Here is a 23,512-nt window from a genome sequence, read left to right on the forward strand (position 1 = left end):
TCATGGAAATTGTAGTCCATGAACATCTGGAGGACCACAGGTTTGACTACCCCTGCCATAAAGGATATTTCTTCACATTCTTTGAGGGCCAACACAATGATTCCCTAAGATCAAATTCCTCCAGATATGAGTCTCCCATATTTCAGGCTTCACGTCATCCACTAAGGGAAAAGAACTATATTGATACTTGCTAAACTGACACAGAGCTGTCGTTTTGTTAGGGGAACAGAACAGAAGGTTTTTATACTCTGCTTTTCTCTATGTTATGGAGTCTCAAAGCAGATTACATCTGCCTTTCCATTACTCTCCCCACAACAGATACCCGATGAGGCAGGTGGATCTCAGAGAGTTCTGAGAAATCTGTGAGTGGCCCAGGTTAATGCAGCAGTCTTCTCATGGAGGAGTGGAGAATCAAACCCAGTCCTCCAGGTTAGAGTCTGCCACTCTTAACCACTACACTACACCACACTGGCTAGGGGAAGGTAAACCATGTCAAGAAAACAACATGGAATATTCATAGCTCTTGAGATGAAAGTTCCTAGTTCCCTGTGAGTTCTGTTTATGTTATTACACTCTATGAATTATAACTGGTAAATTTACTTGAAACTGAATCAATCAGAACGCAATTAAAAAGTAATGTTGAGGCAAAAATAGCTTGGATCCACTATGGTGTTTCTATGGGCAGAAATTCTATACCTTCCTCACCTTCCACTGGAACCCAAAATGGCCCCTGAAATGCTACTTGGGGTGGAAGTAGGAGGGGGAAAGTAAGGTAGTCATGCCTTGCTGACAGGAAATGCTGCAGCAAATCCAAGCCAAGAGCATAAAGTCCATTTACACACACACACCCCAGAGATACAACGTAGGGAAAAAATACATTTATTTACAAAACCTGTAAAAATAATATATGTTTAGAAAAAGAATATTAAACTCTCACAAGGCTAGATGTATCCAATCACATCATTGCAAATGATCGGCTGCCGACTTCGGCAGTTCATGAGGGCAGCAAAGCTGTTGCAGTCTGTAGAAAGTTCACTGATATTGGCGTGGGACTGATGGAAGAACGGGAACGTTGGCCGTGCACCCAGTCCCACAGGGCAGGAAAAACGCTTTGTGCCATCAGAGTCCTGCTTGTTACGCTCAGTGCGTGAAATGCCTGCTAGTCTGCGGCGCATGTTGCCAGAAAGGTTGAGGAGGAATCCGTGGGGCTTGGCTAGCCAGCGCTGCAGCCGCCCACGCTCCCCACTCTCCTCAGGCAGGTCCATCCAGTTCTCAACCAAGTCGGCAAAGCAGTTGTCGCCCAGCACCAGGGGCTGCCGGTTGCGGCTCTGTGACAGAAGGGACACTGTCCAGTCCTCTGCATCTGCGGGTTCAACTTCCCACCACCGCTCCAGGCAGGCGTCAGAAGCAGATTTGGGCCGAGGCCTCCTGGCAGGTGCTCGGCGGCGCAAGAAGCCCCCTGAGGAAAGTTTACTGACTCGCAGTGGTGGGGGCCCCTCTTCATCCCGCCAGCTGCTCCCTGACACTTCAGAGTAACCCGAATCAAACTCCAGGCTCCTCTCACTGCTGGGAGGAGAGAAGGCCGTCTCCTCTTCCACGGCCACCTCCAGGCAACATGCAGAGTCTGCTTCTGAAATGGCCGATACCCTCGGACTTGTGCACTGCTTTGGGGAAGGCACGGTGGGAAGTGGCCTTATTTCCTCAGGATCCAGTTGGAGGTCTCGGTCGTGGGCCCTTTTCAGATCATGGAGAGTCCGCATCATGCGCTGCATCTGGCCCCGCAGCACTTCGCTTGACTCCTTCATGCACAACTGTGGAGGAGAAGACAGACACTTTCAGCTTCCAGTCACAACCATTCCAACAACGTTGCCCAAGAAAGCATGCAAAGTTCAGCTCATGACATACTGAAAGCTAGCATAAAACAACATGACCAGGAAACAACAGTCTTCAAAAATACTTAGGCCAAACATGCCTATTCCGGAACTAGTCCTGCCAATTTAATGCAGCAAGTACACTGAAAGCACTCTGGCGTGTCATGAGCTCAGACAATGCAAAAGAGACAGCAAACATGAGAATAACTGACCCAATTGAAGGGAGCTCCTGACCTCATGTGACTTGGGTCTCCTTAGTTGAAAATCAGAATTGCCTTCATTTGCATCCATTCTCCTGACCCATATATCCTCTCTTGTTCCCCACTATATTCACATACCTATTTGTGTGCCAGTCACATTCCCTCTATCACACAGCTTACTCTGCCCAGGTGCAAAGCATCTACCCAACACATGCAATTTCTTTCAAGATGTGCTGAATGCACCAAGGCTCCCTGGTGCTTCTAGCTCAGATTATGCCTTGTCCTGTGCGGGGTACTGGTCTGATTTACCCTAGATGCAGAACTGGGAGCCAGAGCTGCACGCGCAGGTCCTCGCCCCGTCTCGTCTTGGCAGGCCCCCAGCCCTCAGGCAGAGCTTTTCGGTAGCATCTGCACGTTCCAGGCCTATCCCAGGCTCTACAAGCAGTGGCATGTTACAGTGAGTGAGCAGCCCCACCCAACAGAAGATGACACAGAGGGTGTGAGTCTCCAGGAATTACACAAATATCCCCCTCCCCCAAATGCAAGGAAAGAAAGCCAGGAGATTGGCATCACAGGCATTGGCAGAAGCAGTGTATTGTGGGCTAGGAGTGGGGGAATCATCTGCGACAAAGAGAAGGTGAGGTTCACTTCCACGTAAATTCCTTTCAGATTCTGTACCCTTTTCTCTGAACCACTGGGAGGCCTCTTAGTTGTTGCTGTTGTGTGGGAGGGCAGGACATCTGAGCAAGCCAAAATGATGCAACCTGTCTTTTTCTGTAAGAAACCTCTATGTACAGCTAGGAAGGGAGTGAAAAATGCTCCGTTCCAGAGCCAGACCAACAGAGAAACATCATGAGCAGAGGCACAGATCTTCCAGGTGCTAAGGAAAATATAGGCCAAAGCTGAGGAGACCCTATCATAAAGACAAAAAAGAGAAGGAAACATGAAGGAGGGCTGACAAAGGGTTTGGAAAATGTCAAGAGCTCTAACATTTCTCATTTTACAAATTGGTCTCATTTGCGATGGGCTATGGCCTAGTGCTATAAAGTTTGAGTCCTACAAACTGGTCTCAGCCATTCCTAAATGAGATATAGTCGGGGGTCCAGGTGCTGCAACCAAATTCAAAGTATATTCTTCCACTATAGGCCCACTTCCTGTTATTTTCTAAAATATCTGCATTTCAGCTGTGCCATAGCCTGCTGCTATTCCAGGCAGACTTGTAAGCATCGAGACACAATTATTCCTTTAGCTAGTCTGGAGGCACAGTTTACAGTCGTCCACAATGGCTGGCTGGCTGCAAACCTGGAACCCATCAAATGTCTGTTTTTGATTATGCGTCAACCACAATTCCTGGCCAGTCATTAAAAGTGTCTAGATAATTTCTCCCCTCCTCCAACATCAGCAGCGCTTCCAGTCAATGAAAAATCCAAGCTCCTTTCCTTGTCACAGCATCAGATAAATCTCCTTTACACCACAACTGGGAGTCAGCCATTGATGTGGTTTTTTAAAAAAAAATAGAGAACAACTCCTCCTGAAGGTCACACAGGTCAGGAAGTGCCATAGGTTTAGCACAGAGTTATTCTGGACTAACAGCAGACAAACATATGGAACATGACTCAGTCTTTCTCCATGACTTGAATTCCATTGTCATAGTAAGCCATCTCAAAGATCATGTTGTAGCAAGCCAGAGAATGGATTGCTCCAAAGACTAGGAGTTTCTACTGGCTCTTGATCAGGCACATCAGTTGGAATTGTTGGTAGGACAACCCTGGACATGGGGATCTCCAGTATTACTCTCCACTATGCATCCTTGATCCCACATACCTCAAGGTCAGTGCATGCCCCCTTTTCCCCTTTCTTCCTTTGCCTGCCACTACCTTTTCCTCTCTGAACAGAAGACAGGTGGGCATTGCCTCAGGAACCCAAAGAGTGACAAACTGGGACTGATGGCTGTATGCTTAACAGGAATAGCTGACCTAGTAGCAGGGATGTTAAATGCCCTTGCAAAAGCTGGCATCCAATTGCCCTGGGCTGGACAGATCAGAGAATTACGGAGAGAAACAACAAGGTGATCCCCTGAGCTTTCTCAATCAGGATTCTATGAAACCCTGGGAAGAAGAAAAGTTGGTTCTTATATGCTGCTTTTCTCTACCTGAAGGAGTCTCAAAGCGGCTTACATTCGCCTTCCCTTTCCCCACAACAGACACCCTGTGGGGTGGGTGAGGCTGAGAGAGCCCTGATATCACTGCTCGGTCAGAACAGCTTTATCAGCGCTGTGGCGAGCCCAAGGTCACCCAGCTGGCTGCATGTGGGGGAGTGGGGAATCAAACCTGGCTCACCAGATTAGAAGTCCGCATTCCTAACCACTATTGCAAGCTGGCTCTCATTTCCTGACAGTACTGGAAGTGTTTCCCAAATGGATGGGAGTTAATTTATATATATATTTAAAACATTTATTGGATGATATGACCATATATAGTCATGTCAACCGTCCTCCCCTCCCCAAATGGCCAATGCTGTGCCTGGAGGGTTGGGGAGGAGGGGCCCCGATGGGCGTGTACGCAGCTATGCTTCCTCAATGATAAAAAAGTTGAGAAAGGCTGAGCTAGACTGAGAAGTACTGGAGCCACATGTGTGGCTTTCAGTACAGACAACTTCCCATTCACGGGCCCTAGACACCAGGAAAGATCATCAAGAAGATCATCCCTGGACCATTAATTCATTCAAACTGAGTAGCTCAGTGTTGATGGTTCCTCTGCCTCTGATGGCATTAGGCCACCTCCAAGCACCCAACTGTTCAGAACAGTATCAAAGTCAAGCTGAGAAAAGAACCCTCAAAAACATTTCATTCTTGCTGCAGTAACTCTGAAAGGTGTAAGATTTCCAAATTCAGCTCTAGCTATTTTGCTTCCCAGGTTGCTGCCACCCACACCCATTCACAGATTAGAGTACTGGGAGGCACAAAGCCATCCTTATCCATTGTTGATCCTCTATATGTTGCTCCTCTATATATTTATGAAACAGCCTAGGGGGTGGGACGTGTCCAGCTGTCCAAGTTAGAATAGGGCCAATCAGGGTACAGCCAGCTTTGCCCTGATTGGCCCTGCTCCTGCAGTTCCCACCCTTCGTCCCTGGACTCTAGCCTCTTTGCTCTCAGACGCCTCAGTGCCTGGAGCCAGCAGCAGGTAAGGGGAGAGGCCATGGGCAAAGGGTTGTGGTGCAGGGCTTGCTAACGAGGACCTCCTGGCCTGCTAGGCTAGGCCTGCTGATGAGGGCCTCCTGGCCTGCTGACTACCTGCTAAGGAGCTCTGTCCCGCCCTGATAACGAGCCCACCCCACTTGATCTCGCTTGGAGCTGCAGCCCAAAGCCACCTTAAGCTACCTGGCCAGGGGTCAGGGGAGGGGGACCTTTCAAGGCCCGTTCTTAGAAATGGGCTTTGAAGCTAGTTTAAAAACAAAGAGTTATGCCACCATACACACACAGAATACAAGAGAAAGCCTGAGTCCACAAAGAGCCCCTTTCTTCATCACAAGTTATAGATAACCTTCATTAGAGCATGCTGGGTAGACCATTTACAACCGTCATTTCCCTGTTCCAAACTACCCTGGAGAGTTACTGGGCCAGTTACTACACAGGCCTAGTAGCCTGGTCTTCCAAAGGGTTTAATGGCAGTGCCTCCACAGGCAACCAGATGGGTGACCTTGTGCCTTCACAGTTCCCTCAGAGGTCCCTTACAGGGTGTCTATTGTGGGGAGAGGATGGGAAGCTGATTATAGGCCTCTTTGATACTCCTTTGGATAGTAAAATGTGGGGAACAAAAACAGGCCTTTTTTTGTTTTGTTTTTTAAAGTGTCATATATAAGGCTGAGCCTATTTCCAACAGTCCAGGAAGAACACTCAGCTTGCTGGTAAGATAACTCTACCAAGGTAAGTCTACCATGTCTACCAAGATCTTGTCATTGTACAAAAAGACTTTCGTGCCCTCCTGGTAACCTCCAGAGCAGTTCTTCACCTCCTAGGAGCCTGAGGCCCAAGAGACTAGGACTGGTCTCAGCCCTGGGGCAGGGGGGACAGCTGTCTAAGGCTGCCAGAGGGAAGGAAAAGGAAGAGCAGGTGGGCTTGTGCTTACCCCCTCTGGTTCCTGGGCAGCCTACTCAGCAGTTGGCATGTGCACGAAACCCTTGACCGCAGGCTTGCTCAGCAGCCTCTGATGCCCCTGCCTTGCATGTCTGGGGTGGAAAGCAGGGATTCCGGGGCATCCAGTGCCACAAACTCTTTAAGACTGCCCTGCAAGAAGCACAGGACTCTGTAGGGAAGGCCACATCGCCCAACATTGCTGAGGGCTCTATAAACTGTTCTGACATAAACTCTAGCGCACCATCTCAAGAACAGGGACCAGTCACCTTCCACAGAATACTCAGAACACTAAAATGGAATATGAAATGGGACTTGGCTCCTTTTGGACCATACCGGAAACCGTGAAGATCCACCATGGAGAATCTCACCCTATGATGTGAACACAACAGGGGCAAACCCTATGCAGAAGACTTATTTCTCCAGGCCCTCGGTGGTGAGGCGCTTGGAATGGGCTAACCTGCAGGAATCTTCACAGCAGCTGGTCCCAGGGCATTGAATGGGAGACCCCAGGGACTGCCAAGGAAAGCAGGGCCAGGCTGGGGGACAGGGCCATGGCCTTCAGCAAAGAGAACCACGCAAGCCGCCTTTCCCTGTGCCTCGGGAGGGACCCTGCTTGCAGGGGAAGGTCACACAGAGAGAGCAGACGACTGGAGACAAACGGTGGCTGGGGAGGGGGCAGTCGCGGGAGGCAGGGAAGGGAGCGTCGGAAGGGGACAGGCAGACTCAGGCGCCTCCGCTGCTTTGCCTCCATCCCGCTGCTCCCCTCCGCCTCCCTCCTCAACGCTGTTGTAGCAGCCGGCTTCCCTCGGCGGGCGGCTTAAATGGGGCCAGCGGCCCCCAGCCAGGCTTCGCCGCAGCCTCGCTCGGGATGGCCGGACGCCCGGCTGCAGCCCCTCCGCCACGCGCCCCCGAGGCTGCTTCTACGGAGTCGGCACCGACTCCCCCTTCCCTCCCCTCGGGACCGCGGCCAGACCCACCCCGGCTCTCGGCACGCTCACTCATCCAAGGAAGACGCGCCGACGGCAGCCAAGCGCACTCCCTCGGAGCAGAGCCGTCGGCGCTGCAGCTTCCCGGCGAGAGCTCTGCTCTCCGTCCGGAGCTCCTCCCGGGACAAGCCCAGCAGTCAGGCCGTGCTTGGCGGAGGAGCAACGCCTGCCTGGGAAGAAGGACAAGCGGCGCTGACAGCTCCTCCGCCGGCCGGGGCGGGACACTCCCAAGCACAGACGCTTCGCTCGACTCCGGCGCAAGGAAGCCGCCAGCCCCGTGGCTTTCCCCGGCTCGTCTGGCGCAGGGCATCCATCGCTGCTCGCGCTCCTTCTCGCCGCCGCGCCCGCCTTCCCAGCCGGCTCCTTCCCCCACTCGCGCGGCCGAGAGCACGGGACCCGATCCCCGCCCGCATTTACCACTTCTGCACGGAGGCGGCTCACAAAGGCGTCGAGGCGGGCGCTGTGCATGCCCAGCACCGGGACACTCCGCTGCCAACTGAACGGGACAGTCCGCGAGGGAGGGAGGGAGGGGGGGTGACCCCAGCAGCGGGAGGAGGAGCGGCCGCCTGAAGTTTCTCGCCAGCCGGGCAAAGCGCCCACTTTCTTCTCAGCCCCGTCCCAAACGAGCGGAGCGCACAATTTGGTTCAGCCAAAGGCCTTCCCCTGTCTCGTCCAAGGACCAATGAGCGCCCGCAGCCTCGCCTCCTCCGCTCAAACGAGAGCCAATGAGAGTGCTCGATGGCCCTCGGTAACTTGAACTCTCTGGATCGGCTGTAATTTAATTAGCGCCCATATTAGGAACCAAAAGGTGCTACAAGACGGGGAAAGGAGGCCGTCGCCAAAGGGCCGCTCAGGGGTCGGGAGCCTCCTGGGCACGGCATAATTGCACGGAGGCACGCCTTGTTGCGCTGCTCTAGGGTCGCCTCCGGCGGCAACGGCGCAGGAGCGCTTTGATGGCCCGCTTTCCCAATCACAAGAGATTCATTGCTTTGTTTAGCGTATGGCAAGCCAGGAAACCAGGCAAGAGACGGTCGGAGGTGGTTGTTCCCGCGACACGCCCCTGGTATTCCTTGGAGGCCGCCTTCCACGTGCAAGCCAGCCCCCCTCCCGCCCCCTCCCCTAGCTGCCGAGGTGTGACAGGATCGGGCTTGCCTGGAGTATCCAGGAGAAAATTTCGTGAACACCTTCATTAATTGCCCAGAGAGCCGCAGTTTCCATGCGTTTGGCCATTCCTTGGTGGATAGAAATTCAACAGGTGATACTTTTGAACTCACTGCGTTTCTATGCTGGAGAGCATTTTGCTTGCTGATCTTTTGCCTGCCTTGGCCACTATTAAAAACCAGGGAACCCTGACAAGAAAAAAAGTGGAAGCCTTCATACAGCATTGGAAATTATGTACCTTATATGTACATACTGGTTCAGGTGGGCAGCCGTATTGGTCTGAAGCAGCAGAACCAAGTTTGAGTCCAGTGGGCAACAAAGTTTTATTCAAGGTATAAACTTTTGCGTGCATGCACACAAATAAAACTATGTACAAACTTTGGATTATATATTACCTGTTTCGCTAATGCACTGCTATATAGATCAATGATGAAGACGGAGAAATGCTCCACTGTGCACAGATCATACATTCCAATCTAAGATAACTTGGTTCCTAACACCAGATGCTGGGGAAAGATGTTTTGGGGCTGCAGAAATAGGAATGCACTCTGCATATGCTCAGGAACATAGATATTTAATTACGGCTTCAAAAGCCTCCAATCTCGGGCTCAATGAGCCTGTTTTATTAGGACAGAATTCCTTCAGCATGACAGTTGGATGAGCTGGTTGTGTGTGGAACATGACGTAACAGTGTGAGCAGCCTAGAGACAGTACACTTTAAAGTTCCAGAATTCTTCCATGAAGCATTCCTGTGTCTAGAAATATGGTCTGTGGTTATAAACAATTAACTGATCTCTTATGCTGTTACCCACCATGAGTTATCAGGAAGGGCGGGATACAAGAATAAAGGTTATTATCATCATAAACCCCCTTCAAGGATCGCTGCCTTGCCGTGGCAAGGGGGCTTGCGTAGTTCAGTGAAGCTATGAACTATACCGTGCAGGGCCACCCAAGATGGACAGGTCATAGCTGAGAGCTCTGACAAAAGGTGATCCACTGGAGAAGGAAATGGCAAACCACTCCAGTATCTTTGCCATAAAAACTCTATGGACAGTTCCAATAGGCATAACGATATGACGCCGGAAGATGAGCCCCTCACGTCGGAAGGTGTACAATATGCTACTGGGATGAGCAGACGGCTAGTACGAGTAGCGCCAGAATGAATGAAGCGACTGGGCCAAAGCCGAAAGGACGCTCAGTTGTGGAAGTAACTGGTGGAGAAAAGACAGTCAGATGCTGTAAAGATTTTTATTCCATAGGAACCTGGAACGTCAGATCCATGAATCAAGGCAAACTGGACGTGGTTAAACAAGAAATGACGAGACTGAACATCGACATTTTAGGAATCAGTGAACTAAAATGGACAGGAATGGGTGAATTTAATTCAGATGACCATCAGGTATACTACTGTGGACAAGAATCTCACAGAAGAAATGGAGTAGCCCTCATAATCAATAAGAGAATAGGAAAAGCAGTCTTGGCAGAATGATCTCAGTTCGAATCCAAGGCAAACAATTCAACATCACAGTGATCCAGGTATATGTTCCAACCACTGCTGCTGAAGAGGATGAAGTTGACCAGTTCTATGAAGCCTTACAACACCTTCTAGAAGCAACGCCAAAAAATGATGTGCTTATCATCATGGGGGATTGGAATGCTAAAGTAGGAAGCCTTCCTTCCTAAAAGATAACCGGGATAACAGGCAAGTTTGGCCTTGGAGTACAAAGTGAAGCAGGGCACAAGCTGGTAGAATTTTGTCAAGAGAATACAATGGTCATAGCAAACACTCTTTTCCAACAACCCAAGAGACGACTCTACACATGGACATCACCAGACGGTCAACACAGAAATCAGATTGACTATGTGCTCTGCAGCCAAAGATGGAGAAGCTCTATACAGTCAATAAAAACAAGATAATGAGCTGATTGTGGTTCAGATCATCAGCTTCTTGTTGCAAAATTTAGGCTTATATTGAAGAAAGTAGGGAAAAGCACTAGGCCACTCAGGTATGAACTAAATCATATCCCCGACGAATACACAGTAGAGGTCACAAATAGATTTAAGGAATTAGATCTGATAGACAGAGTGCCTGAAGAACTATGGACGGAGGTTCGCAACACTGTACAAGAGGTAGCAACTAAAACCATCCCAAAGAAAAAGAAATGCAAGAAATCAAAATGGCTGTCTGAGGAAGCTTTACAAATAGCTAAGGAGAGAAGGTAAATGAAAGGCAAGGGAGAAAGAGAAAGATACACCCAATTGAATGCAGAATTCCAGAGAAAAGCTAGAAGAGATAAGAATGCCTTATAAATGAACAGTGCAAACAAATAGAAGAAAACAATAGAATGGGGAGGACCAGAGATCTTTTCAAGAAAATTGGAAATATGAAGAGAACGTTTCATGCAAAGATGGGTATGATAAGGGACCAAAATGGTAGGGGCCTCACAGAAGTAGAAGAGATTAAACAAAGGTGGCAAAATTATACAGAAGAACTATACAAGAGCGAGCTTAACATTCCTGATGACCACAATGGGGTAGGCCGAGCGTCAAAGAATTGAGGCTTTTGAACTCTGGTGCTGGAGAAGACTCTTGCGAGTCCCTTGGACTGCAAGGCGAACAAACCGGTCAGTCCTAGAGGAGATCAGCCCTGACTGCTCTTTAGAAGGCCAGATCCTGAAGATGAAACTTAAATACTTTGGCCACCTCATGAGAATTAAGGACTCCCTGGAGAAGACCCTAATGCTGGGAGCGATCGAGGGCAAAAGAAGAAGGGGACGACAGAGAATGAGGTGGCTGGATGGAGTAACTGAAGCAGTGGGTGTGAACTTAAATGGACTCCGGGGAATGGTAGAGGACAGGAAGGCCTGGAGGATCATTGTCCATGGGGTCGTGATGGGTCGGACATGACTTCGCGCCTAACAACAACAACCACAATAAATCATCATAAAATCAGAGTCCAGTAGCACCTTTTGTTGTTGTTGTTGTTGTTGTTGTTGGCTTCTCTCCCTGGTCCTCATTCCAAAGGTCAACTGACTTTATGAACAACTGACTATTGCTCACATTAATCTCTGCCTTCTTTTCCACAGATTTTCCCTATTTTTTAATTAAATTTTTATTTTTCATTTATAAAAAGGACAGAGTATGTATGTATGTATGTGTGTGTGTATGTATGTATGTATGTGTGTATGTATGTGTGTGTGTGTATATATATATATATATATATATATATATATATATATATATATATATATATATATAAACAATACAATGATAAGCATTATACAGATTGTACTCCAATAGCATTTTAGTTCAGAAAAACCCCTTCTATCCCCATATAGTTTGTCTTCTCAGATAGTTTAAATAAGGACCCCATTGTTCTTGGAAATCTTCATCTGTTTTTCCATTATCATTGTCAATTTGACCATTTTGGCCAGATCTGCTAGTTTGGTTAGCCAATGCTCTATTGAAGGTAGATCTTGCATCTTCCATTTTCTGGCCAAGACTAGCCTTGCCACAGTCGTTGCATGAAAGAATAGGCTTCTAGTTTGCGTTGGGAGGCACTGCAGTGGTATACTTAATAACATATTCTCAAGCTTCAATGGAAATCTTATACCCCATATTTTCTGCATTATAATGTGGACTTTAGCCCAGTATTTATATACTTTTTCACATTTCCACCACATATGATAAAAAGAACCCATTTTGTCTGCACATTTCCAACATTTGTTATCACAATTTTTGGCTTTACATACCACCTATAAAACATTTTGTACCAATTTGATTTTTCCTGTTGTTTAGTTTGGGCTGTATGCACCTTGAGGTGAGGGATCTGATTTTGTCCCATCATGTGATATATATGTACCTGTGGTGCTGTATGCTTGAATAGATGAATATCCACCAGAAGAATCCATGAATTCTGCAGTTAGTTCCTATGCTGTTACAGCCATATGTCTGAGGAATTGAATCATTATCCCTGCTGAGTTCTCTGACCTCCACCAAGCAGACAATGTCCTTGTTCCCCAATGGGATCCTTAGAATGAACTGCCTTCCAGTTTTCTTCCTCCTTATGCATTTGGACTGTCCTGTCCACCCACCGTGTCATGCCTAAAATTGCCAAGGACCAATCTGCTCAAGTGAGTATTTGAATGTTCAGTTCCCAGATGTTGCCTGAAAGTGCAGACAAAGCTGCAGATTTTTGCATTGCCAGTATTATGCAAATATTTATAAAAGCAGCAGATGGATATTTGAAAGAATAATGTGGATCTAGTCATACAAATTAACAGGGGGGGAAATCACGCTAGCAGGTATCTTTTTGAGAATTCTGGACGTTTAAAAACTTTATCCACAAGGGCCCATTTTCTCCACACTCTGGCTGATATGAAACGATTTAATGAAAAATGTGTGGAAAATTGTTCTCTCTTATCACGTGATTAAGGTTTGCAGTTGAAGATTAAATCTTCCAGTGGCACTTTCCTGTTTTACCCTCCCACTGCAGCCCACTGATCTCCATGAAATGCTGCTCTTGAGAGATAGGGGATTCTGAGGAATAACTTGACAGAGGTTTGCAGCAGGAAGGGAGAATCACTAGAAATTGTTCATTTAGTCTGGATCCAACCCACTGCAGTCTGGGTTGTTTCCACGTGGAGATTTGGCATCCCGAATGGAAAGAGGATTTTTGTTGGGGGTTGGGCACTTCCATACAACATTATCTCTGGTTTGATACAATTATTTTGGAAATATCATAGTTGTGCTTGTATGCAGTGTAGATTGGAAGGTGTGCATGCCTGAAGGAAAGTTTTTAACACAAAAAGACAATCATGAAAGTACAACAATATAACAATATGTTGTCACAATCTACTACATGCTCTGATTCCCAAGCTTTAATTTTTAAAGCCTTTTTCATTGTATAGATGAAAGCAGCTTACAATTGCCCTATCTTCTGCTCCCCCCAACAGATACCCTGTGAGGTAGGTGGGACTGAGAAAGCTCTGAGAGAAACTGTTCTGTGAGAACAGCTCTAATGGGACCGTAACTAGCCCAAGGTCACCCAGCTTGCTGCACATGGAGGAGTCGGAAATCAAATCCAGCTCAGCAGATCAGCCATGATACCAAGCTGGTTTTTGCAAGGGAGACCAGGCATTCCCGTAATACACTACTAGGACCAGCAATGTAATCTGTTGACTCTTCTCTGGCTCTTTGTGCAGTCAAAGAAGATTGATCAGCCTATCACAGAAAGAGGGCACTTTTCCAAATCAAGTTGGTGCGAATTGGACTCCAGAACTGTCTCGGTGCAGGACTGAGGGTGCCCCTCCCAGTCTCAGGGCTCTTCCTTCTTTCATCCTACTCATTCCTGAGGGCTCAGGCTGTCAGATGCAAGCTGCGGCAGCTCCCTCATACACACCCACGGAGGGCAACTGGGCTTAGGCCATTTCTATAGCAGGAAGTCAGACCTTTTGCTCACAAATCAGTGAGTAGCTGGGGGTGGGGTGGAGTGCGTGGGAGAAAGGTAAGAACTTGCCTGCATTTAACTGCAGAGTAGATTGTTTGCTTTCCCTTTGGGGACTATTTTGGGACAGAATTTGTCTTATATTTTCTGCAGTGACTGTTTGCCTCAGTAATGGGCAGGATGCTTCTGTCCCTTGCATTTATCCAGTCTCACAACTCTTTATTTGATGTAGCCATCAGTGTGTTGTTTATCATTCAGCAAACACACAGAATGTCTCACAGATGCCTTACATAGATATTTGGCAAATATAGTGTACAAATTATTATTTATCATATAGCATGTGTGTAATGTAACCAGGGGATCCTAAGATTATCTGGCTGTTTGCAAGAGATGTTTGGAGGTTGTCTGCCATTGCCTGCCCCCATGTCACAACCCCGGACAGGAATCCTTTGGCTGAAAGATGTATTAGAAGAAGAAGAAGAAGAAGAAGAAGAAGAAGAAGAAGAAGAAGAAGAGTTGGTTCTTATATGCCGCTTTTCCCTACCCAAAGGAGTCTCAAAGCGGCTTACAGTCGCCGTCCCTTTCCTCTCCCCACAACAGATACCCTGTGAGGTGGGTGAGGCTGAGAGAGCCCTGATATCACTGCCCGGTCAGAACAGTTTTATCAGTGCCATGGAGACCCCAAGGTCACCCAGCTGGTTGCATGCGGGGGAGCGCAGAATCAAACCCGGCATGCCAGATTAGAAGTCCGCACTCCTAACCACTACACCAAACTGGCTCTCAGATAAAATCTTTTATCTACAGGAGCCTAAGATAGGCTTAGATGTTTCCTCTGGAAAAAATATCCTTATTCAATGCTGTTCTCTGTTGTGTACATGGGAAAAAATGGCTCTTAGAACCAAACTCTGCAAGGACGGGATGATTCGATTCACAAGTGTTATTGCAATTAAAACAGTTAAATAAAAATGCCAGGAATCTTCCTTTATCTCTGTTTCAGCAGTGAGGAATACACAGAGAAGAAAAATAATGTAGAAGTGCCAAAATGTTCAATTTTGTAACTGTACCTTTCAGAGCAACTTAATATACAGATAATAGCATGCAATCGTGTTTAACAATAGATAGTGAAAAGATTTGCCTGTTGACTTTTGCCTGTCAAGTTGCTGCCAAAAGCAGAAGAGCAGGCCAAGGCAGTGTTCTCTGATGACTTGGCAACCAGAAAGACTACACTTGGGGAGCATTGCCATATTTGCTCCCTCCTCAGAGCAATGACTACCCATAGCTGGCAAGAGGAAGCAGCTATGCTTTGCTTGGCAAAGTCTGTTGCCACGTCACATGTGCATTAGCATTTCCTGTAGTAAATATACTCATGTGCACACAACTGGAATCTCTGTCTATATCAAGAGATGCGCAGTGGTGCTTGTAAAAGCATATACAATGTTCTACATATTCACTGGGGAAGCACTGGAGCACACTCAGCTATAGTCTTTGCCCTGTAAAATGTGAACCTGCACAAACGTTCCTGGGAGATGCCCCAAGATGGGGAAAGGGGCACAATAAGGACCTTTCCCAAAGCCATTTCAGTTTCTCAATTCCTTATATTCAGGCATGCTCTCCCTCCGCACAATTTTGTCTCCTCATTAGCTAAGGCAAGTCTTGCTCCAAGAGTTTGCACGGAGTATGATATAATATATCTCACAAACTGAGCCCTTCCTTCTCTGCAGAAACGGATACACAGCCTTCTCAGTTCCCACCCCCACTCCTTGGCAGCTCTCTTCCTGCGTAAAATCCTCTGAAAGTACAGGCTAACACACACACCCCATGGGGCCTCCAGCCAAGGCCACAAGAATTTCCTCTTTCTGCTACAACGTCTTAGTTATTAAGGGCAAATAAATAAACACAAAGACAGGGTTGCCATATTAAAAACCCCAACTACAGATAACTTAATTAACATAATATTATTAATAATAATTAATAATATGCAAATTGATAATTAGGCAAACAAAGCACATTGTTTTGTTATTATGAGTTGCTTTGCATCCCTTGTTATAGTTGGGGTATTATCATAGAAACAGTATTTTCATCGGACAACAAAATTCATGTCAGGACTTGTTCTCCTTTCAAAGGCAATGACATACTTGTCTGGGTGAGAGAAGTCCCTAAATCTCCAGTGTTGATACTCTAACAGCACATGGCTATATGTCTGTACAACTGATGTGCAAGGAGAACTTACTGTGTAGGAAGTTCTTGTTTTGCTTTTTTTCTCTCCAAGTTTTGAACCGTTGGTAATCAAATATTAAATACATACACACAAGCACAGCTGTTCATCTTAGCATTTAGCCTTGGTAGGAACAGTGGAAATTAGATTTGGGCTGCTGTTCTGTGCAAACCTGCCAACTGATTTTAGTGGGGTTACTGTCAGTGAAATGAGAACATGAGAACCAGATTGCAGCCTTGAAGTCTAATCGTAAATTACTCAAAAGTAAATCCTATCCATTTAAATGGGAATAATTTAGCATTCTCAAACTCCAGGTGGGACTTACTGGAATTACAACCGATCTCCAAACTATTGAGGCTAGTTTCCCTGAAGAAAATAGTTGCTTTGGAGGCTGAAGGCTTTGGGGAGAGGAGCCTCAGCAGGGTACAATGCCATAAAGGAGCCATTTTCTCCAGGGGAATTGATCTCTATTGTCTGCAGATCAGTGGGAGATCTCCAGGTCCCAACTGGAGGTTGGCAGCCATCATCCCTCCCTCCTGAAACCCTGGCCTTCCCACGCTCCATCCTCAAATCTCCAGGAATTTCCTCACCCAGAGTTGGCAATCCCAAACTAACTTCCATGGCAGCCTGAAGTATATCGAACATCCCCCAACATTGTACAATAATATTGAGTCTAAGAGTTCCTCTGCATCAATGATTAAGCAACTGGCTGCAAACTTGATGGATATATCAGTCCCTATCCTCCACTAGTTAACTGAACCCCAAGAACTATGACAAATTCCCTGCCAAGAGCAGACTGTGCTGATGTTCTATGTTAGGTTTGCAGAACTTAAATATGCTTGTTACTGGCATGTACAACCAGAGCATAAGGCGAAGCTCAGTATATGGAAAATGAGAAGTTAGTAGGAATAATACTCTGTCTTTAGAACATAACTTGAAGAAAAGAATCTTACTGTGCAGAAAAGTTAGTCCGGATCTCAGTGTTTTTCTAAGCATTGAGAGCATTGTTAGAAATTAGGCCACATAAAAAGAAAACCAGTCTCTTTTTTAGAAGTCAAATTCTGTAGATCTCAGGCACCAGAAAGAGTGGATTAATTTCATGACCACCAGGTAATGCTACTCAGATGGGCTCCTTTTAATTTGTTAATGTATCATCTACCATTATTTTTCTGTTGTGAAAATAAATTGTTTTCTACTGTTTACTCTGCTCTGGTTCGGCCTCACTTGGAGTACTGTGTTCAGTTTTGGGCACCCCAGTTGAAGAGGGATGTTGACAAACTGGAACATGTCCAGAGGAGGGCAACAAGATGGTGAAGGGTTTGGAGACCAAGACATATGAAGAAAGGTTGGGGGAGCTTGGTCTGTTTAGCCTAGAGAGGAGACGACTGAGAGGGGATCTGATAACCATCTTCAAGTATTTAAAAGGGTACCATATAGAATATGGAGCAGAGTTGTTCTCTCTTGCCCCGGAGAGACAGACCAGAACCAATGGGATGAAATTAATTCAAAAGAAATTCCATCTAAACATCCGGCAGAAGTTCCAGACAGTTAGAGCAGTTTCTCAGTAGAGCAGGCTTCCTCAGGAGGTGGTGGGTTCTCCATCTTTGGAAATTTTTAAACAGAGGCTGGATAGCCATCTGACGGAGAGGCTGATTCTGTGAGGGCAAAGTGGTGGCAGGTTACAGTAGATGAGCGATTGGGATGTGAGTGTCCTGCATAGTGCAGGGGGTTGGACTAGATGACCCATGAGGTCCCTTCCAACTCTATGATTCTGAATCTATGAGCCCTTTTCTGTGTTAATAATCATAACCAATTTAGAGTCTGAAAGAGAAAGATGCATCTTTATGAATTAGTTGTTTTGGGAATTATTTTAAAATGCCCAAGAAGGCATGAAATACGTGTCCTTGGAAATGTTTTTCTACAAGTCACTTAAAGCCTGATAATTTGTTTTAAAAAATCAGAAAACTGCCTGCATGTTTTCCTTTCTTATCTAGAGGCTTAATAGTTTTGAAAGGAAAATCAGGAATGTGGTATAGCTAATGGGTCAAATGGGCACCAGGTGACATGTCTAGATTCAGGGTCAAACGTAGGAAGCCCTATAGAGATGCTGAACAGCACATACCTCTCAGGCTTTTCCGCAGCAGCTTTCCATTATTAGTGACCCTTATACTGATCAGTAGCTTAACTGTAAGCAGTTTGCCTGCATCTCTCAGATGCCAACTTCTCCTCACTTCAACTTCAATTGCAGTTCCCAGCCCCAGTCCATATCTACTGTTATATTCTGTGGCAGCAGCTGTGGCAATTGGGAAGCCTCCTGAGGCCCTCAAGTTGATTTCGTGCCCCCGGAATTTTGTCTGCATCCCCAGCTCTAATCAGAAGCAATGGAACAAAGTTTGAGTCCAGTGGCATCTTTAAGACCAATAAAGATTAATTCTGGATATAAGTTTCCATTTACACGCACATTTCTTCAGATATCTGAAGAAGTATGTGTACACATGAAAGCATATACCCATCTGTACAGGTCTCAAATGACTGTTGAAATGGTAATAATGAACTCAGAACCAAAACTTTATTCATGACAGTATTTAAAAAAAATTCTTTCAGGGAGCCTGTTGAACACCTCCTTGTCTTTTGAACAGCCGCTGCACGTTTGTCAAGGAACATTGTAGAACATTCTGCAGCATATTTTAGGGCACTTACCTAGTGCTTATGGGGCCCTGAGTGGGGACTGTTTGAAGTCACTATTGTTCATTTGAATTGAAAGTGCAACCTAGAACACACCAAACCTCCCGGGCAGCTGAAAGTAGCAAAGTAAGATCAATAGAGATAGGAAGGTTGTGTGTCAGGGCAGGTGGGCTGTCTGCCAAGTGATCATCTCATGGAAGAACCCCAGAAGGACTCCTGGAGGCCTGTGTGAGAACCACTGAATGACACAGTTAGATGACCATCAACCAACCCCATTGATTCAAAGCACATGGGTGGTCATAACGTTTATCAATGTAGTTCCTGGGGTAGGTTTGCACTTAAGGAGCAGAAGTTTTTTTGAACATGACCATTTTAAGAAAATCAGGTGTTGCTTTTGCTACATTTGTAGCAACTCTGCAAGCATAATAGCCTGCTTAAAGTGGATTTCTTTGGTCTCTTTTTATACCATCAATAAGGTGCAGTAGCTCCCCACTAATATGCCTTTATCCCTTTAACAGCCACCTAACATTGTCATGTCCTTAAAAAGTGATCGCTATTGAACCCCTTCCTGACCATTGGTGGTTGTTTGGTAGAAAGCAGATGGGGTTGTGGGAAGTAGGTGCCTGGAAAAGTAACCATGTTGATGGCTGAATTGTTCCAGGCTGCCTTTGGGTTCTTGCAAGAGTCTTATGAACTTGCCATTCCATCACAGCGAGAACTGGGGGACTTCAGGGACCCTGTAACAAAAGAGGTCGTGATGAGGCTGAGCACATAGAGTGGCTTTGCTGTCTCACATGATTGTCTGGATGCTGCTGTTGGTTTTATTTTGTAAAAAAAATCTCAAGCATGACAGCAGCACAGCCTAAGAGTGCACCCTTGTGGCCACTGCACGAGTGACCTTTATGGTACACCCACACCCATATACACCCCCCCCCCCCCGTTCTGTCTTTACAGTACAGTTCTTGCTCAGAAAACTCCCCACCCCCGTTTCCCCTGATTAGGCTTAATGTGCTCGTGGGTTCTGCTTATGGCATGGATATTTCTCCTGCATAAAAGCCAGTTTGGGGAGAACAATAAAATCAGAGTCCACTAGCAACTTTAAGACCAACAAAGATTTAATCAAGGTGTGAGCTTTCGAGTGCAAGCACCCTTCATCAGCAAATGCTGGCAGGGGCTCATGGGAACTGTAGTCTAGGGACATCTGGAGGGCCGCAGTTTAACTACCCCTGGCTTAAAATAATTAAATAGTTTTATTGTAAAGAGAAATAACATTGTATAGAAAGAGGAGAGATAGAATGGCATAACAGTTGCTTTCATGATGGCTGTAGAAAGGTTTCCCAAATGGGTAGGAGTTAGTTAAATTTTTATATAATTTTAAAATGTGTTAAACATTTACGGTCATATCACGCTTCCCAACCTCCACCCCAATGTCCAGTGGGCCTCAAGGGGGTGTGAGCGTGTACACAGCCACTCTTCCCAACCTCCACCCCAATGTCCAGTGGGCCTCAAGGGGGTGTGAGTGTGTACACAGCTACACTTCTCAACCTCCACCCCAATGTCCAGTGGGCCTCAAGCGGGTGTGAGCGTGTACACAGCTACACTTCTCAACCTCCACCCCAATGTCCAGTGGGCCTCAAGGGGGTGTGAGCGTGTACACAGCCACTCTTCCCAACCTCCACCCCAATGTCCAGTGGGCCTCAAGGGGGTGTGAGCGTGTACACAGCTACACTTCTCAACCTCCACCCCAATGTCCAGTGGGCCTCAAGCGGGTGTGAGCGTGTACACAGCTACACTTCTCAACCTCCACCCCAATGTCCAGTGGGCCTCAAGCGGGTGTGAGCGTGTACACAGCTACACTTCTCAACCTCCACCCCAATGTCCAGTGGGCCTCAAGGGGGTGTGAGCGTGTACACAGCCACTCTTCCCAACCTCCACCCCAATGTCCAGTGGGCCTCAAGGGGGTGTGAGCGTGTACACAGCTACACTTCTCAACCTCCACCCCAATGTCCAGTGGGCCTCAAGCGGGTGTGAGCGTGTACACAGCTACACTTCTCAACCTCCACCCCAATGTCCAGTGGGCCTCAAGGGGGTGTGAGCGTGTACACAGCCACGCATCCCAACCTCCTCCCCAATGTCCAGTGGGCCTCAAGGGGGTGTGAGCGTGTACACAGCTACTCTTCCCAACCTCCACCCCCACACACTGTGTACACGCTCACACACTGTGTACACGCTCACACATTGGGGAGGAGTTTGGGAAGTGTAGCTGTGTACACGCTCACACCCCCTTGAGGCCCACTGGACATTGGGGAGGAGGTTGGGAAGGGTGGCTGTGTACACGCTCACACCCCCTTGAGGCCCACTGGACATTGGGGAGGAGGTTGGGATGCGTAGCTGTGTACACGCTCACACCCCCTTGAGGCCCACTGGACATTGGGGAGGAGGTTGGGATGCGTAGCTGTGTACACGCTCACACCCCCTTGAGGCCCACTGTACACGCTCACACCCCCTTGAGGCCCACTGGACATTGGGGAGGAGGTTGGGATGCGTAGCTGTGTACACGCTCACACCCCCTTGAGGCCCACTGGACATTGGGGAGGAGGTTGGGATGCGTAGCTGTGTACACGCTCACACCCCCTTGAGGCCCACTGTACACGCTCACACCCCCTTGAGGCCCACTGGACACTGGGGAGGAGGTTGGGATGCGTAGCTGTGTACACGCTCACACCCCCTTGAGGCCCACTGGACATTGGGGAGGAGGTTGGGAAGCGTGGCTGTGTACACGCTCATATCCGCTTGAGGCCCACTGGACATTGGGGAGGAGGTTGGGAAGTGTGGCTGTGTACACGCTCACACCCCCTTGAGGCCCACTGGACATTGGGGAGGAGGTTGGATGCGTAGCTGTGTACACGCTCACACCCCCTTGAGGCCCACTGGACATTGGGGAGGAGGCTGGGATGCGTAGCTGTGTACACGCTCACACCCCCTTGAGGCCCACTGGACACTGGGGAGGAGGTTGGGATGCGTAACTGTGTACACGCTCACACCCCCTTGAGGCCCACTGGACATTGGGGAGGAGGTTGGGAAGCGTGGCTGTGTACACGCTCATACCCGCTTGAGGCCCACTGGACATTGGGGAGGAGGTTGGGAAGCGTAGCTGTGTACACGCTCACACCCCCTTGAGGCCCACTGGACATTGGGGAGGAGGTTGGGAAGCGTAGCTGTGTACACGCTCACACCCCCTTGAGGCCCACTGGACATTGGGGAGGAGGTTGGGAAGCGTGGCTGTGTACACGCTCATACCCGCTTGAGGCCCACTGGACATTGGGGAGGAGGTTGGGAAGCGTAGTTGTGTACACGCTCACACCCCCTTGAGGCCCACTGGACATTGGGGAGGAGGTTGGGAAGCGTAGCTGTGTACACGCTCACACCCGCTTGAGGCCCACTGGACATTGGGGAGGAGGTTGGGAAGCGTGGCTGTGTACACGCTCATACCCGCTTGAGGCCCACTGGACATTGGGGAGGAGGTTGGGAAGCGTAGTTGTGTACACGCTCACACCCCCTTGAGGCCCACTGGACATTGGGGAGGAGGTTGGGAAGCGTAGCTGTGTACACGCTCACACCCCCTTGAGGCCCACTGGACATTGGGGAGGAGGTTGGGAAGCGTGGCTGTGTACACGCTCACACCCGCTTGAGGCCCACTGGACATTGGGGAGGAGGTTGGGAAGCGTGGCTGTGTACACGCTCACACCCGCTTGAGGCCCACTGGACATTGGGGAGGAGGTTGGGAAGCGTAGCTGTGTACACGCTCACACCCGCTTGAGGCCCACTGGACATTGGGGAGGAGGTTGGGAAGCGTGGCTGTGTACACGCTCACACCCCCTTGAGGCCCACTGGACATTGGGGAGGAGGTTGGGAAGCGTGGCTGTGTACACGCTCACACCCGCTTGAGGCCCACTGGACATTGGGGAGGAGGTTGGGAAGCGTGGCTGTGTACACGCTCACACCCCCTTGAGGCCCACTGGACATTGGGGAGGAGGTTGGGATGCGTGGCTGTGTACACGCTCACACCCCCTTGAGGCCCACTGGACATTGGGGAGGAGGTTGGGAAGCGTGGCTGTGTACACGCTCACACCCGCTTGAGGCCCACTGGACATTGGGGAGGAGGTTGGGAAGGGTGGCTGTGTACACGCTCACACCCGCTTGAGGCCCACTGGACATTGGGGAGGAGGTTGGGAAGTGTAGCTGTGTACACGCTCACACCCCCTTGAGGCCCACTGGACACTGGGGAGGAGGTTGGGAAGTGTAGCTGTGTACACGCTCAATTGTACTAATGGTCAATTGTACTAATGACTTATTCCCCATCCCCCCTGCTGGAAGAAACAATGCATTTTAGACTCAAGCTTATTCCAGTTGCCCATTTGGCTTCCCCCCCCCTCACTATGAACTAGGAAGGGCAGCATGAATTGTTAGGCCAGCCCTGTGCTGTATCATTAGTAACGTTACTTGGCAACCTGAGGAGGAAATACAAACTGCTCTAGCTACAGATACAACATCCTTGCATAATGGGGTTGGGGTGGCATCTGCACCTCTCATTGCTCCTCACTGTTTGTGCTAAAGGTAAGACTTAGCCCCAATGTCAGAGATGAAGATCCTGGCCCTCAATGTGTTCCTTATAAGACAGCCCTGTGCATAGGATTTTTAAAAGGGGGTGTTGGTGGTTACAATAGTGCAGTTGTGAATTTTCTGCGTTCTGCCAAGAGCTGGACTAGATGACCCTAGATGTCCCTTCCATCTCTATGATTCTATGATT

General features: G+C 48.1%; 2 protein-coding genes across 10 annotated transcripts in view; one reads left to right on the forward strand and one right to left on the reverse strand.

Annotated features, from left to right (window-relative positions):
• Positions 1-863: 863 nt before the first annotated feature.
• Positions 864-7,957, reverse strand: INKA1 (inka box actin regulator 1). 5 transcript variants are annotated; one of them, XM_077326123.1, is made up of 2 exons: positions 7,613-7,957; positions 864-1,811 (listed from the first exon to the last, which is right to left on the reverse strand). In XM_077326123.1, exons 1-2 carry the CDS (start codon positions 7,661-7,663, stop codon positions 942-944), a joined length of 921 nt encoding a protein of 306 aa, XP_077182238.1. In that variant the 5' UTR covers positions 7,664-7,957; the 3' UTR covers positions 864-941. The 5 variants fall into 5 exon arrangements, with proteins under 5 accessions (XP_077182238.1, XP_077182240.1, XP_077182239.1 ...); XM_077326125.1 differs by lacking the exon at positions 7,613-7,957 and adding an exon at positions 7,187-7,595; XM_077326124.1 differs by lacking the exon at positions 7,613-7,957 and adding an exon at positions 6,202-7,595.
• CDHR4 (cadherin related family member 4) overlaps positions 5,976-23,512 on the forward strand; it is a 72,950-nt gene continuing 55,413 nt past the window's right edge. For 4 of the 5 annotated variants that reach the window (XM_077326103.1, XM_077326104.1, XM_077326106.1 and 1 more), the window contains exon 1: positions 23,209-23,319. In XM_077326103.1, coding sequence (XP_077182218.1) covers positions 23,265-23,319 — 55 coding nt within the window. In that variant the 5' untranslated portion in view covers positions 23,209-23,264. Of the gene's footprint in view, positions 6,000-23,208; positions 23,320-23,512 lie in introns of those variants that run through there. The other variant, XM_077326108.1, reaches the window with a different exon arrangement.

This window comes from Paroedura picta, chromosome 3, assembly GCF_049243985.1.
Source record: "Paroedura picta isolate Pp20150507F chromosome 3, Ppicta_v3.0, whole genome shotgun sequence".
Lineage (NCBI taxonomy): Eukaryota > Metazoa > Chordata > Lepidosauria > Squamata > Gekkonidae > Paroedura > Paroedura picta.

Bases quoted from the DNA above. Each gene is read 5' to 3' on its own strand.
- INKA1 (XM_077326122.1), bottom strand. From the start codon at position 3,088: ATGAGACCAATTTGTAAAATGAGAAATGTTAGAGCTCTTGACATTTTC. The intron at 1,812-2,749 runs GTACAGAATCTG...TCTCCTCCACAG, and splicing joins CCAGTGGTTCAGAGAAAAGG to TTGTGCATGAAGGAGTCAAG.